Below are 18,152 nucleotides of genomic sequence, written 5' to 3' on the forward strand. Positions count from 1 at the left end.
GGGTACAGTCATAGAGTCGCAGCATAGCACAGGCCCTTCAGCTCAACTTGTCCATGACAACCAAGGTGGCATTCTAGGATAATTCCATTTGCCTGCATTTGATCTATATCCTTCTAAGCCCTATCAATCCACAAGCCTGTCCAAATGCCTTTTGAATGTTGTATTGTGTCTGTTGCTTGTAGCTCATTCCAGATAAGGACCACCCTCTGAGTGATAAGGTTGCATCTCAAATCCCTCTTAAATCTTTTCCCTGTCACCTTAAACCTATGCCCTCAAGTTCTAGGATCATTAGAGAGTCCATCACTACCTACACTGCCATTTGGAATTCAATGCACCATTTGATATCTTCTCTTAATCATCATGACCTAACACTCAGCACCTCTTGACAACCCTGGGGACTGTGTGGTGATGTGAGATTTTGACATAAATCAATTGCCCTGAGAAATCGGTCCATTGTTGTATATTTCAATGGATTAGTGTTATATGTAACACGCACTGGAGGTGGAAGTCTATTTGTAACTCATTGAGGTTGACCTTTGCAGAGATGCTGAGTAAAATTTTCCCATGTGGCTGCAATGACAGGAGTGTAATTTCTTCCAGCAAGGTTCAATACAAACACTTCTTAAATCACTATTTCAGTATCTCATGTCCACTTTAAATTAACTACTAATTTACATTTTTGCAAAAATAGCGTGGTGAGAATGTATTCTAAGAAAGTTATGCATGAAACACACCAATGGAACTTCTACACTAATGTTTGTTTTTTTTTTATTTTGGCCCCAGCTGCACTGTACATGAGAGTCAATTCGGGCTAGATTCCAAACTGCCACAAAATGGAATCTCACTCACTCCAGCCAGTTTCATACATCGAGAATCCCTAGAGTATAAATTCAACCAGTTCTCCAGAATTCATATCTTAATATGAGAACATTTTATTTCTAAAGGATTATCTAACCGTTTCTGAGGGTAGGGTCTCACTGTAGTCTTCAGAAGGTTTCTGCATTTAGGCGGGAAACCAGGGTTATATGTGAGCAGATGGGGCCGAAGCCAGGGTGCGGGACCAACGGAAAAATTACAGTGAAAGAGTAATGCCAATAAACCACATGAAAATATTGAAGGAGTGGAAAGGAGACTTTCAGCCTTAAACAGTGGCCACCTGGTCAAGATCTTTCATTTCCAATGCCTGCCCAGTAAACACAGATCTGCCTGCCAACATCCCCCTCAAAAGTAAAAATTAATCCCAAAATGGAAAAAGGCTACTAAATGTAAATGTACACCAACTGTGTGAGATTACCTTTGAAATCAGTTGATCATTATTCTGGAATGAACACACTTTTTCCCTCTCCTCCCACCATACAAATAATCTTTAATCAATCAGGGCAACGTCAAGATGAACCCACCTCTGCTCTGTGTTGAAGAGAGCAAATATGTGCTTGCTGGACATAAATCCCTTTTCTATGTCACGCAACTTCAGGTTATCAAGAGGCAACATATATTTCTTCTCTTTCTCCTGCAAGACAACAATTTTGTGCATTTAAACATCTCTCTCTGAGCTCCCAGGTTGGAGGAGGTGGAAGAAGTGTCATCTTGTTCTGGTGGCACACACAAAATGTGAATAGCAAAGTCATACTCCCCATATAAGACAACAAAGACTCAGTAAACCAGAAACAGATGAAGGATATAATTTATGGGGAAGGTTAATGAGCTAAATTTTATTTAATTATACGCTAAAATCTGTAGGACACTGTAAGTTTGAACCAATTATGAAATGAAGGGACAGTGTATGATTTCCTCCCCCACCCCCCTCCACTGCTCTACTTACTTTACATCTCCAACTGTGTAACTCGGTACAACAATAACACCATCTACAAATTGCTGACTATACCACAGTAGTGGATGGTATAAAGGAAGAGGATAAATCAGCATACAGGAGGGAGAGTGAACACTTGGTTGAATGGTGCACCAACAACAACCTCGCACTCAGTCACCAAAACCAATGAGCTGATTGTTGTTGACTTCAGGAAAGCCAAAGGTTTACAATCCAGTGATCGTTGGGGGATCAGAGGTGGAGAGGATGTAGTGCGAATAAAAGTTCTCACAACTGGAGGGAGAACAAATGCTTTTATTAGCTTATAACTAAGGGTAGGGTCTCACTGTAGTCTTCAGAAGGGTTCTGTGTTTAGGCGGGAAACCAGGGTTATATGTGAGCCGATGGGGCTGAAGCCACGGTGCGGGACCAGCCATCAGCACAACACACTACCATTGAATCCCAGTTCACTGTATTCACCCCTTCCTGTAGAATTTAGGGTCTGTGAATGAAGACCGAGAATATATATTCTGGGAGTAAAAAAATATACATTTATTTGCAAATTTACAGATTTAAGCAGGCCATGCCACTTGAATCTGTCTGTGACCAGTTGAGTTGACACCTAGATGGATGGGTGTGCTAACCCATGTAGCGCGTCAAAGATGCATTACGTTCATGTGGCGAGAATGATGGGCCTAGGTCGGCCAGTGGACACGTCATAGACAAGTGTGGCTTTGGATGGCAAACTCCTTGCCCAATAAGGTTACGAGTTGAAGTTGGGGGCCAGGAACTTGGCTTCTCAAAGATGAAGGTCTGGAAGGTCCAGACATTGCTATTTCAGGTCCACCAGGAGGCACTGGGATCGAAGGAAGTCTGCACCCAGTAGGGGCTGAGACTCATCAGCCAAAGTGAAGGTACAGGTAAAAGAGCAGGAACTGAACTCAAGCAGGATGGTCTGCACCCATATGTACGTATGCTGCTATTGTTGGCAGCAGTGAGGGATGGTCTCGACTTCCTGGACGGATGTCTCGGTTTAAGGGGGGAAAGTTGCTGACCTCCACCCCTGTGTCCACAAGGAAATGCTGCCCTGAGTGCCAGTCCCATAGATAAAGGAGGCTGTCTCAGTGGCCAATCATCATATCCATCAGCGACAGCCGGCCCTGGCATTTCCCAGATGGGAGCAAGATGGATGGCAGTGGCAGGCTCAAGAACCCCATTTCTGAGGGTAGAAGCACCATCGCTCCGAATTTGAATCTCCACTTGCTGCACTGTTGCCGGCCTCCTCAGTGGAGTGGGAGAGAAACGAGTCGCTGGGAGTCAAGCAGCAACTAGGTCAACAGATGATCTAACATATTGCTTGTGGTGCCACAGGACATCCGCATAGGCTGCTAACCTGTGTGGGTCACTGAAGTCATCATTCATGAGGAGTAGGCAGATGTCTTCTAGCATCTGTTCGAGAAATATCTCCTCGAACAGTAAGCAGGGCCTGTGGGCATGCATTAATGCCAGCAAATCATTCATAATGATGGTTGGCATGCAGTCGCCCAGGCCGTCCATGTGGAGCAGCTGTGCTGATTCATCATGGCGGGAAAGGCCCAAAGTGCAGATAAGGAGCACCTTAATTTCCTCATACCTGTCAGTGGCTGATGTAAGAGGTCGATGATTCGTCCAGCAGTCTCCTGGTTCAGCGAACTGGCCACGTAGTAATAAATTGTGGAGTCTGCAGTGATCTGCCTGACCTGAAACTTGGCCTCAGCTTGTTTGAACCAGATTAGCGACTGTGAGGTCCAAAAGGTTGGCAGCTTCAGCGAGACTGTGTTCTGTGCACTCGTGTCATTCATTGTGGGTCCAAAATGCCGTTCTGGACCATCGGGCTCACCACTGTGGTCAATGTGTGTGCAGCGAACGAAAGAAAAACCACACAGAAGGTGGGAGTGAGTTGAACCAGCAACTTATTTTTCTGGAACTCTCCAAGAGCTTATCAGTATGACCCCCCCCCCCCCCATGATCTTTTGCAGAATGCCCCCCCCCTCCGCCCCCAGGACCATTGTGATGTCATCCCAATGCGAACCTTTTCTGCCTCGCCCGCAGAAAAGAGAATCTCAGGGTTGTATTTTATATACTCAGACAATAAATTTGAAATCTGTCTCTCACATCCTCAAACTCCTCACAGCTAATAAATATCCAGATTTTCTAGTCACTGTAATAATGAGGTAGGAATGAGTGTCATTTTGTCCACTGTGAACAGCAGTGTTGGTTGAGGAATAATAATTAAAATGGACTCAGGGTATAATGGAGTATGGTCATGCAGTGTTAATTTACTAAACCAGCAGCCAGTGTTCTGGGTGATTGGCCCACAAAGAGGAGCTCAATCCCTTGCATGGCAGCTGATCAACTTTAATTTAAGTACTTGACTAACCATGGAATTTAAAAAATATAGGCCTGTCATTCTAGTTTTGGAAGTTCAGTCTCATGGATAATTCTCCAATGCGAATATCACACCCATGGCAGAAGAACTCTGCAATGACTTTTGCCACTGGCAAATAGGCAGAGTGGCAGCTATGCAACCCCAGTTCGAGAAAGTTTAAGACAGCAGCTGAAAGTAACAGAAAATTACATTGCACCTATAATAGCTCTATGGAAATTGGGCTTGGTCTTACTCAGTTAATGAGTCAACCATGGAGGTATGCATCTCCCATAATTCACAGCAGTCAAGAAAAGCTCCTATTTTTGGCACAAGGTGCATGCATTCACTGAGAAAAGATGCTCACACACATCTCTCCAACATCACAGAAACTTGGCAGCCATGCCCTATGATGGATGATGTCACAGCAATATACAATGATGCATTACATGGCCCTTACTTTACAAAGATGGTTGTTCTGGTGTTGCCAAATAACAGAGAGAGTTCTATTGCCTCCAGAGAGGCAATCGCACATAAGCAGCAACCCTGAGGCAGCACAGGCAAGTACGCTTCCTCTGTGAATTGGCAGCAGATGTTGGAATAATAGACCTTGAACCTGTCCATACAATCTTCATTTTTCAGCTGTAATTTATTCTTAAGGCCAATATGGCAGACGGAAGGCACGTGCAAATCATCGAAAGTCGACATTGGATTTGAACAAAATACAGTCTACACGCTGAGCCCCAGTAGAAGCATGAAATTATATTCTTTCCACTGACAAGGACAGGTCTAAGGCATTGTTGAGAATCCCTCCACCTCCTTCACAATTATTTTCCTTGGCACATCCAAAGAGAGAGGCAAAGGTGGCATTTATGGTCAATATTTAAATTTTAAATAAAAAATAAATAAATTTACTAATACAGCATGGTAACAGGCTATTTTGGCCACGAGTCTGTGCCCCCCAATTTATATCCAATTAACTTACACCTCTGGTATATTTTGAACAGTGGGAGGAAACCAGAGCTCCCAGAGAAAACACACACAGACACAGGGAGAACGTACAAACTCCTTACACACAGCATGGGATTTGAACCCTGGACCCAATCACTGGCGCTATAAAGGCATTGCACTAACTGCTATGCCAACCATGCTGCCCATTTTTTAAGGACACAAATACCTTGGTGTCCTTAAAAAGTGATTGCACAGGATAATACATCTGCATGGTTTCCTGGGTGTAAGCCTGGAGATACATATAGTGAAAGCTGAGCAGAGACAGTAGATTTTGTCTCCAACATGAAATTAGCAAATGAGGTGAATTTTCACAATTACTTAATTGCTGATACTAATATTACTTCCAAGGTTTTTGTTTTGATGAATCCAGAACTTTAAATTGTCATGGCAGATGGACATTCGTGTTTTCTGGTTTATAAATCTGGATGGGACAATCACTCCACTCCACTACTAATGCACATTCACTCCAATACAATCCCTATTCTGCAATGGTATTCATGTTTGTCAGTCAGTGATAGGAAATGACTGCAAAAATGACTGACAGGCAATTTATCAGCTCCTGTTCAATTGGGGTTCAAGCCCCACTCCTGGAACAGGGGTATTAGGCTGTTCTAGAGATGCAGAATGGAAACAAGCCCTTCATTCACGAACTCTATGCTGACCATCAAACACACATTTATATTACTTCCATGTTTCATTCTCCTTGCATTCCCATCCACTCTCCCCGAGATTCTATCACTCACCTACGTAAAATGGGTAATTCACAGTGTCAACTAACCTACCCATCCCACACACCCTGGGACCTGGGACGTCTATAGAGCATCATGAGCAAACCCACACCACCACAGGGAGAATGTGCAGGCACCACACAGTCAGTGGCCAAGGTCAGGGTTAAACCTGACGCACTGAGGGATATAACTTTAAACTGGGACTTTGTGTGTCCGCCTGGGTGGATGTAGAGGCTCCCCTGAAGTTATTTTGAATAAGAAAGGGGTTATTCTTATGGTAAGCCTGCAGTCAACAGAACTAGTCCTTTCATAATGGGTACCAGATCTCGGACAGCAGTCATTACACTTCAAAAGGATCTTACTGCCTATAGTTTGAGGCCTTACGAGGGTGTGCAAGGCCCAATATGTGAAGTAGCTGGAGAGGAATCTCATCATTCTTCCTTGCTGAGGAAGCAATAGACCCATGTCCTGCTGCCACGTTAGCACACTCGTTGCTACAGGGGTGCAAAAGTTTAAAATTTCCTTTCGTCTAGCCAAGCGGCGCACCCTCCGCAGATACTGCAACCAGCAGAATACAGAATGACAGAACCATGAATTATAGCTTAGTTCCAACCAGTCTCCCTGCTCCAACTAATACCCTTTTCAAGCAAGTCATTTTAAAAATATATATATACAATACACTCTGCTAAGGTTTAGTCTGGGGCTGAAGCAGCTCTTAAACATCACTGAGAATCCTAATTTCCTTCAAAGGGCCTGCTTAATATTAATAACATCTGGAGTTAATAATCCAACTTACTGAACTGTCTGCCCTGTTTCATTATCAGAACTGCTGATCCCGCTAGAACAAAATACATCCAGCTGCACTATTTTAAGCAGTGCAATTAAATAAACCAGCTCAGAGCATTTTTTTTCATCTTCACTTCCCGCAGTTTATTCAGGCTACACTGTAAGGGGGCCTCATTGCAGCAGTCACCAGCACCCTCTTGACAGCTTGCGTTTCCATAGCAACCCTGCAAACCAGAAGGAAATCATGATGGAGCCCCTGGGAGATGAGATTGATGGCAAGTTCATCCTGAAGTTCTTCCAGGCTATTGGTGTTCTTACATGGTTGCATTTACAGCAAGAGTGCAGTCTTGAAAAATTAGCAGTGACACTGCATTTACTGAGGGACACAGTCCTCACAGTTATATTCCCAACTTAGAGAGGTCAAGAAGAGTCAGCCTCTCCCCTTCCCAGCCTCCCTGGCTAGTGCTGCCATTCAACATCAGGGCTAATCTTCCACCATTTCTTGCACTGAGACCATAACCTTCCACGTCATCATCCCAAAATCCTTCCTTCTCAGCCTCCAGTATTCAATTACCAAGCAGCTGCAGCCCCCTTGGGTTGAGGTGTCCAATTTTTGTCACCTTCTGATGAAGGCCACAAGACATAAGAGCAGAAAGAGGCTATTCAGCCCATCAAGTCTACATCGTATTTCAATCATGAGCTGATCCATTTTCCCACTCAACCCCACTCCATGAACTTCTTGCCATAACCTTTGATGCCCTGGCTAATCTGCCTTTCATACACCCAATGACCGCCTCCACAGCCCCCTGTGGCAACAACTTCTACAGATTCACCAACCTCTGGGTAAAGAAATTTATCCACATCTCTGTTCTAAGTGGGCGTCCTTCAATTCTGAAGTTGTGGCATCACCCTAGACACTCCCTCCATGGAGAAACAATCTTTCTACATCTGCTCTATCCATGCCTTTCAACATTCAAATGGTTTCAATGAGATCCCTTCTCATTCTCCTAAATTCCAACCAGTACAAGCCAAGAGCTGTCAAACGTTCTTCATATATCCGCTTCAATTCTAAAATCATCCTTGTGAACCTCCTCTGAAGTCTCTCTAATGTCAGCACATCTTTACTTAAATGAGGAGCCCAAAACTGATCATCCCCCTCAATGACAGACCTGGGATAACTATCATCATTTCAACTCTCCAGGCCCTGAGGCTGGTATCTATGGGTCAACACCACTGAGCCCAAACTACATCGCTATCAATGAGTCACTTCTCATCCTTCTCAGTGTGACTGTACTCAATCTCTTAGGAAAGGTCATTCACCCTGCTGGCTTATTCTGCCATTTTGATTGTGCTTTGATCTGTACCTTGAAGCTAATTCAAGATCAAAATTCCATTTATTGTACACAAAACAAACATATTGTTTGTCCTGTAAAGCCACAGAAAAAATCCGCCAACAATAATGTGCTGCTATCAACCAAAAGAGAATTCTTTCAGCGTCTGTGCGCCAATGAATCCTGCCACCTCCTCCAATGCCTGCCGCCTCCTGTGCCTCCTTCATCTGTCACCACACGGCCTGCCCTGCCCAAAGATGAACCCCAATCTCAGAGCACCTAAGTCACCTTCTCGGCCCCCTGGTTTTGAATCCCTGAACTAATTGGAAAGCTATTAGTGCCCAAGCCTCTTTGGAGTCCCTGCTTGCCATCGCCACCCTCAGATCCCAGTCTTGACATCTGATTCCCGCCATGCAGCTGCCAGCATTCCACAGCCTGGTATGAGGCCTTAATTTGCCAAGGTCCACAATGGAGAGGGGGGCCATGGGTGGGTGAGGGGGACCATGGGCTCATTGCCATCAAGGTTTACATGAACAATTGCCTTTCCAAATGAAAGACCCAGGAATCTACAATTCCATAAAATGAAGCAAAATTACAATTTAAATTGGGGTCACATAACCTTCAAGAATTATGTGTTAATAATCATCTGCTCTTTATTCCTTCCTCACCAATAAATGACAATATAGTTCGACTTCCTTGGAATATTATGCCATGTAATGCTTTGGGAGTGAAAGTCTTTTGGTCCATCTTGCCATCTTCTTTTCAGATCCTCACTTTGCCTCCATCATCAATGATTGAATCAGCCTGTTTTCCCACAACTCTCTGTTCAACAATCACATACTGGCCCAAATTTCTATGGTCCTGATCTTAGCTTATTAAAATGAGCCAAGCCTGTACTCCCATTTCCCACTGTCACCATCTTGTCTCTCAATGAAACCACCCCTATTATGCTTAACTAGTGGCCATGTGATCACTGACCCGAGACAAGGACAACCCACCGACCCTACAGAATGGGGAAGCATCAGAGAATGGGGGGAATTGGGTGGATGTGCCTGCGGCCACAACAAAACCACAGTGACAAGCAGAATATTCAGCAAAAGAGCTGACTGCTCTGGAACTGTGACAAACACCAGGCCACATGGCTGCTCAGGGTCTGGGATGAGAGGGCCCATGATGTTAACCTCTCCCATCACCTTCAGAATTGAAGGACGCCCACTTAGAACAGAGATGTGGATAAATTTCTTTACCCAGAGGTTGGTGAACCTAGGACAGCTTATTGGACCAGCTGCCTGAAGGGATCTGTGTTGGCATCTCCCGTGGAATCGGGTGGAGACGGCAGTGCAAGCCTGATACCCAACTCTGCTAGATTGAGACCTATACCACCAGCCACAGTGGAATGTGATTAGCGAGGGGACAAGATCATCAGGGAATGAGTTTTAATTACGGACATATATGAGGGACCCTGCAACTGCTATTTCCCTAAAAACACAGGGTGACTGATGTCCTAGAGGTCAGTGCGTCCTGACCTAAAATAGTGGTCCTGCCTATTATGGCACCAGCAACCAGGAAGACTGTCCGAGAAGCCATCAGATTATTAGAAGAGCTTGTCAAGCCCGCAAGGGTGGGTGACAAGGGCTCCCAGTTTACCTGCAAAGAGTATTTGTGCACTGGGGTGGAGTGCAATCGCATTCATGGGATCCCCACCTCTGCTTTGTATGAAGAAGAACTCCAGGAGAAGCCTTATTGGGGGTGAACCCATAACTCACAACAACACTTCCTCAGCTTCTCCCCCACCCACAGTGGCCCCTGACTTCCTTAGGGAAGAGCTGAGAACGCTGCTGAAACAGGAATTTGCCCATATCCGGCACCAGGAAACTTCACCCATGGGGTGGCAGACATCCGCATCCTTCCCATAGGATGGAGGCCAGGGTACCTGACGGATACGCTCAGCTGTCCTCTACTGGCTGGGCAACCTGAAGCCATACATCCCAGTAGCTGTATACTGGGGCAAAGGGAATACACAGTGTTGGATGGCCCTAGTACACACTAGGGCTGAGCATGCTATCACCCCCAGCATCCTGCAGTTTGGGGAGGATTGCAGGTCTCCACAGAGGGTTTAGGAGGTTCCACAATCCCAACCAGAGAAGTTACCATCCACCTATCTATAGGCAATGATGCACCCCGCTCCGTCCCCGTTTAGGTTGCTCACTCACCCTAGTGTATCTTGGGCATGAACATGCTGAAGGGGAAATCCCTACACACCAACAAGGGAGAAATTCACATTCAGGGTCACCCACATGACCAGAGTAGTTTGGGCAGCCAAATGGGATCCAATAGTCATTTCCTACTTTCCAAGGTAGTCAGCAATCAACAATACTGCATGCCTGGAGGCAACAGAGAGATCACAGTATCTATAGACACACTATTGCGTGAGTCATCCAGCCTGCTGTTTGACTATTCAACAGCCTGGTTTGGCCTGTGTGAAAGAAAAATGGCACGTGACACATGACCATCGATTACAGATAACTGAACAAAGTCACATCTCCCCTCACTGCTGCAATCCTGATGTAGTTACACTGGTAGGGGACATTGAGGGACAGGAGAATATGCCGTTGTCGACCTTGCAAGGGCTTTCTTCTCCATCCCCTCAGTCCCAACTCTCAGAGTGTCTCCCTAGCCACTGAACAAGCCTGAATAATATTGGTGAGCACTGGTTGAGCTTGTCAGTAGGTCATAGCGAGTGTAAGCAAGAATGGTACCCAGGTACGCCAGTGTCCACAGCCAAGGGTACAGCAAAACTGCAGGCTCCCTGGATGCTCAATGGAACTCACTGGATATGCAGAAATTGTGCTGACCCCTGGCTCCCCATGGAATGGTATGGTGGTTGCTTTCCAGGATAGGTTGTGCCATATCTATCACCTTAATGGCCTACCACAGACACCAGGTCAGAAGGGCAACCACTGAGGTGGAAAGATTCTAGATGATCGCCTTCCTCCGTATGGCACTGCCCACTGTCCCACAAAGTAATCTACATGACCAGTATGCTGGAGACACTGGCCAGTGAGATGGCTGTAGCATTGCAATATATGGAGGAAGCATTGACTCAAGTGGCAGCGGAGCTGATGGCACGTCCGATGGTTACCTTACAGAAATGGATGGCCCTGGACTATCTACTCATCACTGAAGGTGGTACCTGTGCAGTGATTGGTAAAGAGTCCTGCACTTACATCCTGACAAATCAGGGAACATCACTCAAGTGGCTGAACTTATCCAAGAGTCAGCGGGTAAAAGTGGAATATCAGGGGACCAGTTCCTGCATCATGACTCCTCTTGGGAAATCAGGTGTCCCTTTGGGGCTCTGGAGAGTTAGTGAGCTATTGCCATTCACTGGGTCACTATGATCTCTCTCGTGGCAGTGGGGTTTCGTTTTTGTGTTGTATTTATAAATTTATCTGGAAGGCTCCTAGTCTGTATTAATGTATGTAATGCTTGGGGAGTGTCGTGACTTCTGAGGGGTGGAATGTAGAGTGGATTAGACCCCTCCATCTGAAACCTGGTGGGAGTGTGGATTGTGGAGGGGCATGTGACCTCTCCATCTGGGACCTGATCGGAAGTCACCTCACCTGCTGATCAAGGTCAAGCCTTGCTCACAGGTCATCAAACACCTGATCATTGGCTTAACAATACCTGGGCCAGACTCTCCAAGTGATGGCACTATAAAGCCCACCACATGCGAGCCATCGCCCTCGTCTGGGACGAACCTGAGCTCCACTCCAGGTTGGGAATCGTGGGCCACGCTGGGGGATCACAGGTAAGGTGTGCCCAGGCAAAGAGTTGGGGGAGCTGTAGTATTGTGTGCCTAGTGTCCCTCATTTAGTTAGATTAGAGCTGTGCCAGCCAGGGATATCAAGGGGTGGCGGGTAAATCATTGATTGTAAATCCTTCTACTCACTAGTGGTTGCGAGTATATGGGTTCACCCCTGTTGAAACTTCCCTAAATGTGTCAATAAAAACTACTGTTCAATCAGCCGCATTCAGACTCGTTACCCTTCGGACCCATCAAACCAGTTTCACACACACAGAGAAATGGTTCCGTCCTCCCTCCTCTTCAAGACCCTTCAATCCATCTGAGAATGTTTGCCTCACTAGTTTGAGCAGGTGGCAGAGGTCAGTAGATAAGATCCTTCACATTCCCCTTGTTCCTTTACACTGTCCAATCATCTCACCCCACCCACCCACCTGACATCAGTTGGGACAATTTTACACAAGTAACATTCCTCACAGTGCCTAGCAGACTCTATGCTAATTAGCACGACACGTGAAGTCCACTGCTGAGAGGCAGTCACGATGGCTGGCCCTGGAAAAGTTAAAGAAAAACAAAGAATGCTGAGGCTGGAATTTACAGCAAAGATTTTCTGGAGTCAATGTTTCAGGTCTGGGCCTTTACCTCACCTCCTTTTCTCTTTAGTCTTGATAAAGATTGGGCCAATACAGACACAATGCTAAACAGCAGCACCAACCTGGATTCAAATCCAGTGCTGTCTTTAAGAAGTTTGTACATCCTCCCTGTGTCTGTTTGGGTTTTTCTGGGTGCTCCAGTTTCCTCCCACCCTCCAAAATAAAAACATGTAGATTTTAGGTTAACTGGTGTATTTGGACAGCACAGACTCTTCGATTAAAAGGGCCTGTTACCATGGTATATGTCTAAATTAAAAATTAAATGGTTGGCCTAGAATGTTGACTGAGCTTTTCTACTCATAGATACTGCCTGACCTGCTGAGTTCCTCCAGTGATTCTTTAGGCTGCCACGGAATTGATAACCCATGCTTTACTCTCTCCCAAACTACAGCATTTGCACCTGTTTGCCACTCTAGTGCATCATACCTGACAAAATGACCTGGGGTTTCAGTTGGTCCTCAGGCGCAGGGTACCTTGCGTAATAATTTGTAAGCTTATTTGAAGCAATGTGAGCATGAGCAGCCGGCGGATATTTTATTGCCCTTCCTTAACTGTTCTTCAGAAGAAAGTAGGCAACCACCTTGCATACCTCTGGTGAAGGGACTTGTGTAGAGGTGCTACAGGGCACAACTCCGTCAATGATAAAAGACTCTTCGACTCAAAGCACAGAAAAAGGCCCTTCAGCCCACTCGGTCTGCACTGCCCACAAAACATCCTACACTAATCCCATCTTATTTTCCCCAAATTCCCATTAACCCCAGGGAGATTCTACCACTCAAGTATTCATTTACAATGGCTAATTGGCCTACAGTTCACTTTCCTTTGCTATCCCCTCTGTTCAGACTTTGGGAGTCCCCAACACGATCCTGTACCCAAATGGTAGAGGGACTCCAGTACATCGTGTGTGCAGAATTCTCTGGATCTGCCTGTTTCTACCTCAGAAACATTGTCCTGCCCCAGCTGCAGTTGATGTGCTATCTTTTGCCACAACCATGTCTTTATATTTCCTCTGGACAGGACAGTTCCAACAGGCTCCTGACTGCTCTCCCGTCAATTCAAGTCCAACAAAGCTGCTGCCCATGTCCTAACCCATTCTGGTTTATCCATCAACTCCCTCCTTCCTTCTGCTCTTCCTTCCCAGTTTCAACCTGTCTCAAAACATTGGCACCAAAGTGACTTAATCTCCCTGCTGTCTTTAATTTGCATCGTTACTGACCCATACAACACAGCCAAAGGGCCTCAAGTGGTTTCATGCAATCTCCCCTTCTCACACCTCCCTGATATCACACCCTAACCTTCTTCCCTTAAGGCAGATATTAAAAACTTACCTCCTGGCCATCAGCCTTTGCATGATTCAGTGTCAAATTTTGTTTGCTGATGCTCTTTTAGAAATTGTTGTTGTTAGTGCACTGGAGTAGCAGCTTTTTGAGCCTGAACTGAGACTTGACTCCAATGCATAGCCTGCTAATGAATAACATGGGATATTTGTGCTTTGCCAGGTCTCTCAATGAAATTACATTCCAGTGAGATCCATTCCCCAAAATGAAAATCCGCTAGGAAGAAGAGAAAGTCATGGCATGCACAATTCATGGGATTCCCATTTTCTATCAAATGTCTGGAAACAGTTGGTGGGGGAGGGTGGGGGGCAAATGCCGATTAGTCCTTTGATCACTGCATGCAAACCTGTTAACCAAGGTTCTTCAATGCTGGGAGTTGTCTCTCAAAAATAAAGGTCACTTCACCCCTCATCAGATTCACCATGACATACCAGAAATGCAAGGGCGATTGGCCGAGACCCAGCTGTGGCCATTGAAGTAAACATTGGGAGTCAGTCATTGGTAGCTGAAGAAGGGGGGGAAAGAGCCACAATGTAGCAAGAGGTAAGAATGCTCTAGCAAGCCATTTCCCCAGCAGTGGAGACCAGCGACCCATGCCAGTGGGAAAACGTTTGGGAATTTCCTCCGGTTACAAATTTCTTCTGTCTGACCATATTCAAGGCACAAAGAGAAAGCAGGACAAATTTCACCAATGAGCTGAGGAACTCTTTTTTTTTAGAAACTCTGCACACAAGAATGTAGTTAACGTGCTTTTCAGAACTCTGCACGTGGTCTCTCCCTGGTGGTTTGATTTCCTCTGTCTGTAACCTCTGCAAAAGCTGACTTTGACATAAACTGATGCTGAAGTGCTACTTCTGGGGCCCCCTGGAGATTTATGAAAGTGGTATTGCTTTCCCCCCCTAATTCAGGAAACGAAGGAAATGGAGCTGTAAAGGAAATGTCTTGTATGGAAATTCTTTCATTCTCCTTTTCGGAGTGGTGGGAATGTACACATCGCAGCCAAGCTGCAAGGCCAAGCCATTTCCAAGAGCGTCCAAACTGGGTCAGAAGTTCATTTCCGTTCCTCAGCCAGTCTCACTAATGTTGTTCCTATATTCCGTGCTAAATACCAATTCACTTATCGAGTTATAAAAGCAGGGAACTTTGGAGAAAATAGAGGGAATAGAGAAAAAAATGTCAAATCAAGAAAGAGAGGCAGTGAAAAGAATAAAGTTGCAAATTTTTCATGTAATGTTAAGTTGTTTAATTTAAACATCATTTGATTTTGATTCCATTATGTTATTTTAATATTTTTCCTTCTATAACCAATTGTAAACTGTGCAAAGTTTTATAAAATGTACTAATTGGTTTCCTGTAGGATCTTTAAAAATATTGTTTCTCCCTCCATCTGTTCAGTTTGGCTTGTTGGCTGTTTTATGATCCATTGTAAGAAGGGTAATTTGGGGGGGGAGGGGGGAAATAAAACTATATCATTTGTGCAAGATACCACTGGCTGTCTGAGGGAGGCTGAGGGAACTCTGTTGTCAATTGGTGTGTTCTGCAGACGCTTGAGAGGGAGAAGCTACTAATGAGAAAAGGTAAAAGTACAAAGAGATACAGAGAAAAAGTCAAGAGTAGTGAGGAAGGAAGAAAGGCAGTTCCTTTCCTTACTTCTGTCTGATTTCTTTAAGGTAAGTGGCAGCAAGTTTGGAGGAAATATCAGAGGTATTTTTTTTTACTCAGAGAGTAGTGAGTACCTGGAATGCATTGCCAGGGGTCGTGGTGGAGGCTGGTACAATTGGGACATTCCGGAAGAGTCTTAGACACATGGATGTAAAAAAAAAGAGGTTTATGGGTGTGAGGTAGGAAACAATTAGACTGTCGTAGAATAGGTTTACATAGGTCAGCACATCATGGGCCAAAGGGCCTGTATAGTAATGTTCTAACTCCTCTGAGACTAATGTAGTCTTACTGTCAGTCGAATAATGTGCAGTAAGGTAACAAGCTAAAGTTTGGTGAGGTGGTGGTGGTGGTGAGAGATATGAGTATAAGTTAAGGATGAGGTGAATAACAGGTAGGAAAGGGAGAGAAACCTGTCAAAAGGCAAGAGTTAAGCACATTGTTGAGGTTGAGGATATGTTAGAAAAGGGAATGGAACAGGATTGGAGGAGGTGGGAACCTCGGGTGAGCTGGACAATACTCAGTGTCTGCACTGGTAGACAGTTTGGCCAACACCCCCACTCCCCTCCAGTGCAGAAGGGGCAGCAGCAGGGAGTTTTAGCAAAGAAGGAGCAAACGAACCTGGAACGAGCAAAAGATGGACCATTGTGCTTTCCACTTACTTTCAAAGAACAGTGATTGGATTGTAGGAAATGTCACTTGAGATTATTGTGCCCCAAATAAGCTGATTAATTTACTCATCCCACCCAGAGAACTTTACTCTCCGTCTCCCATTTATGGTTCCAAATGTTTTTTAAATTATTCACGGAATATGCAATACCTTTCCTCTGACAGTGACTGCTTTTGAAGAGTACATCTCTGGTTAGAAAAGGCTTCAAACCATCCTGGGATACTGGGAATAGAATATGACTTTCAGCTCTATCAGTAAATGAGGCCTCTCCAAAAATCTAACAGGGCAGGATTCTAAGAGATGGAATCTAATAACATTTGGATGGTCAGGGGGAAATTAGGGAGCACCAGCATTGATCTGTGTGTGAGAACTTGTGCCTCAACAAACAAGAGGGTAGATGTGGGCAAGGCAGTTGATGTTATTTTTATGAATTTTATTAAGCGTTTGATAAGGTTTCACGTGGTAGGCTGGTATGGAAGGTTAAGGAATGGAGGCCAATTAGTCAAGTGGAATAAAAAATTGGCTCAGAGAGTAGTTGCAGAGGGCAGTTTTTCAGACTGGGGGACCGTGACCTGTCAAGTGCCTCAGTGTTCAGTACCAGAACCCTTGTATTTTGTAATATACATAAATGATTTGGACAAGAATGTTGGTGGCAAGGTGAATCATTTTGTTGATGACATGAAAATATGTGCCAGAGTGGACAGTGAAGAAGGTTAGCTGGGTTTACAACAGGATCTGGACCAGATGGGTTAAGGAATTGTAAATGCAGTTCACCTGAGAGAAGTACATGGAGCTTATTTGGGTGAACCAAACCTTGGCATGATTTACTCTGTTAATGGCAGTGCCCTAAAGACACTGGATCAGAGGACCTTGGGGAGCAGATATACAGCTCTTCAAAGACGGCAGCACAGGTAGACAGAGTACAGCATTTAGGATACTTGCCTTCATCAGTCAGGATATTGAGTACAAGTGTTGGGACATTATGCTGAAGTAATATAAGATATTGGTGGAGCCAATACTTGTGTGCAGGGTCTATAGCAGGGGTGGCCAAATTTCCTTAACCATAAACTTCAGATGTTTGAGAGCGTAGCAATCATGCGATCACAAGCCACACCCACTAACACTATCGTTAGCTCCTTTCAGGTGGCCATAATACCCGAATGTAAAGCCACCTAAAATACCCGAATGTGGCTGTCGGGAGACCACCTGAAAGTGGAGAACCCGTCCCTGAGGTGTACTTACTCAACCCACCTTGGGGAGGTATATTCTCCTCTTCTGAGTGCTCTCCCAGGCACCTGAAAGCAGCAGCCTGAAAGCGGCTAGCCGCTTTCAGGTGCCTAGCAGGGGGCGGGCTGATGACAATCGGCCAGTGACCCAACTCCCTGTGACTAACAGCCCCCCTCCCCACTGCCCGGCGGCCCAATTCCCCGCTGCCCGGTGACCCAACTCCCCGCTGCCTGACAGCCACCCTCCCCACTGCCTGGTGACCCTACTCCCTGCTGCCTGACAGACTGCTGGGGCTGGAGCGGCCGGAGCAGGAGGTTGCCCACCCGATAGTTTTGTTGAGAAAAGTATTTTCCAATCCTTGTCTTGCAAATCATCCATTTGCAAAATGGTGATACACAGCAGATAGTGAAGAAGTACTATTTCAAAGGGAGCAATTTTGCAAAAGATGCTTTTCTAATCAAGTCTACACACCAAAAGTTCCCCCGAGGCACCTGAAAGCAGCAAGGCAAAGCTTTCAGGCGCCTAGCAGCGGGCAGGCTGTTGACAGTCAGCTGGTGACCCGCTGACAGCCACCCTTCCCGCTGCTGACACCTCCCCTCCCCACGAGCCGCACATTACATGTCAAAGAGTCGCGGCTTGGCCACCCCTGATCTATAGGAAGGCTATTATTAAAGTTGCAAAAGGAACAGAAGAGGTTTATGACGTTATTGCCAGGATTAAAGAAGATGAGTTAT

The 18,152-nt window shown here is 45.4% G+C and overlaps 1 protein-coding gene across 1 annotated transcript in view; it reads right to left on the reverse strand.

Moving 5' to 3' along the window:
- LOC138736302 (dynamin-1) overlaps window positions 1-18,152 on the reverse strand; it is a 215,270-nt gene that overhangs the window by 46,024 nt on the left and 151,094 nt on the right. The window contains exon 15 of the mRNA XM_069885585.1: window positions 1,401-1,510. Coding sequence (XP_069741686.1) covers window positions 1,401-1,510 — 110 coding nt within the window. The remainder of the gene's footprint in view (window positions 1-1,400; window positions 1,511-18,152) is intronic.

The sequence above is a fragment of the Narcine bancroftii genome, chromosome 1 (assembly GCF_036971445.1).
Source record: "Narcine bancroftii isolate sNarBan1 chromosome 1, sNarBan1.hap1, whole genome shotgun sequence".
Taxonomy (NCBI): Eukaryota; Metazoa; Chordata; class Chondrichthyes; order Torpediniformes; family Narcinidae; genus Narcine; species Narcine bancroftii.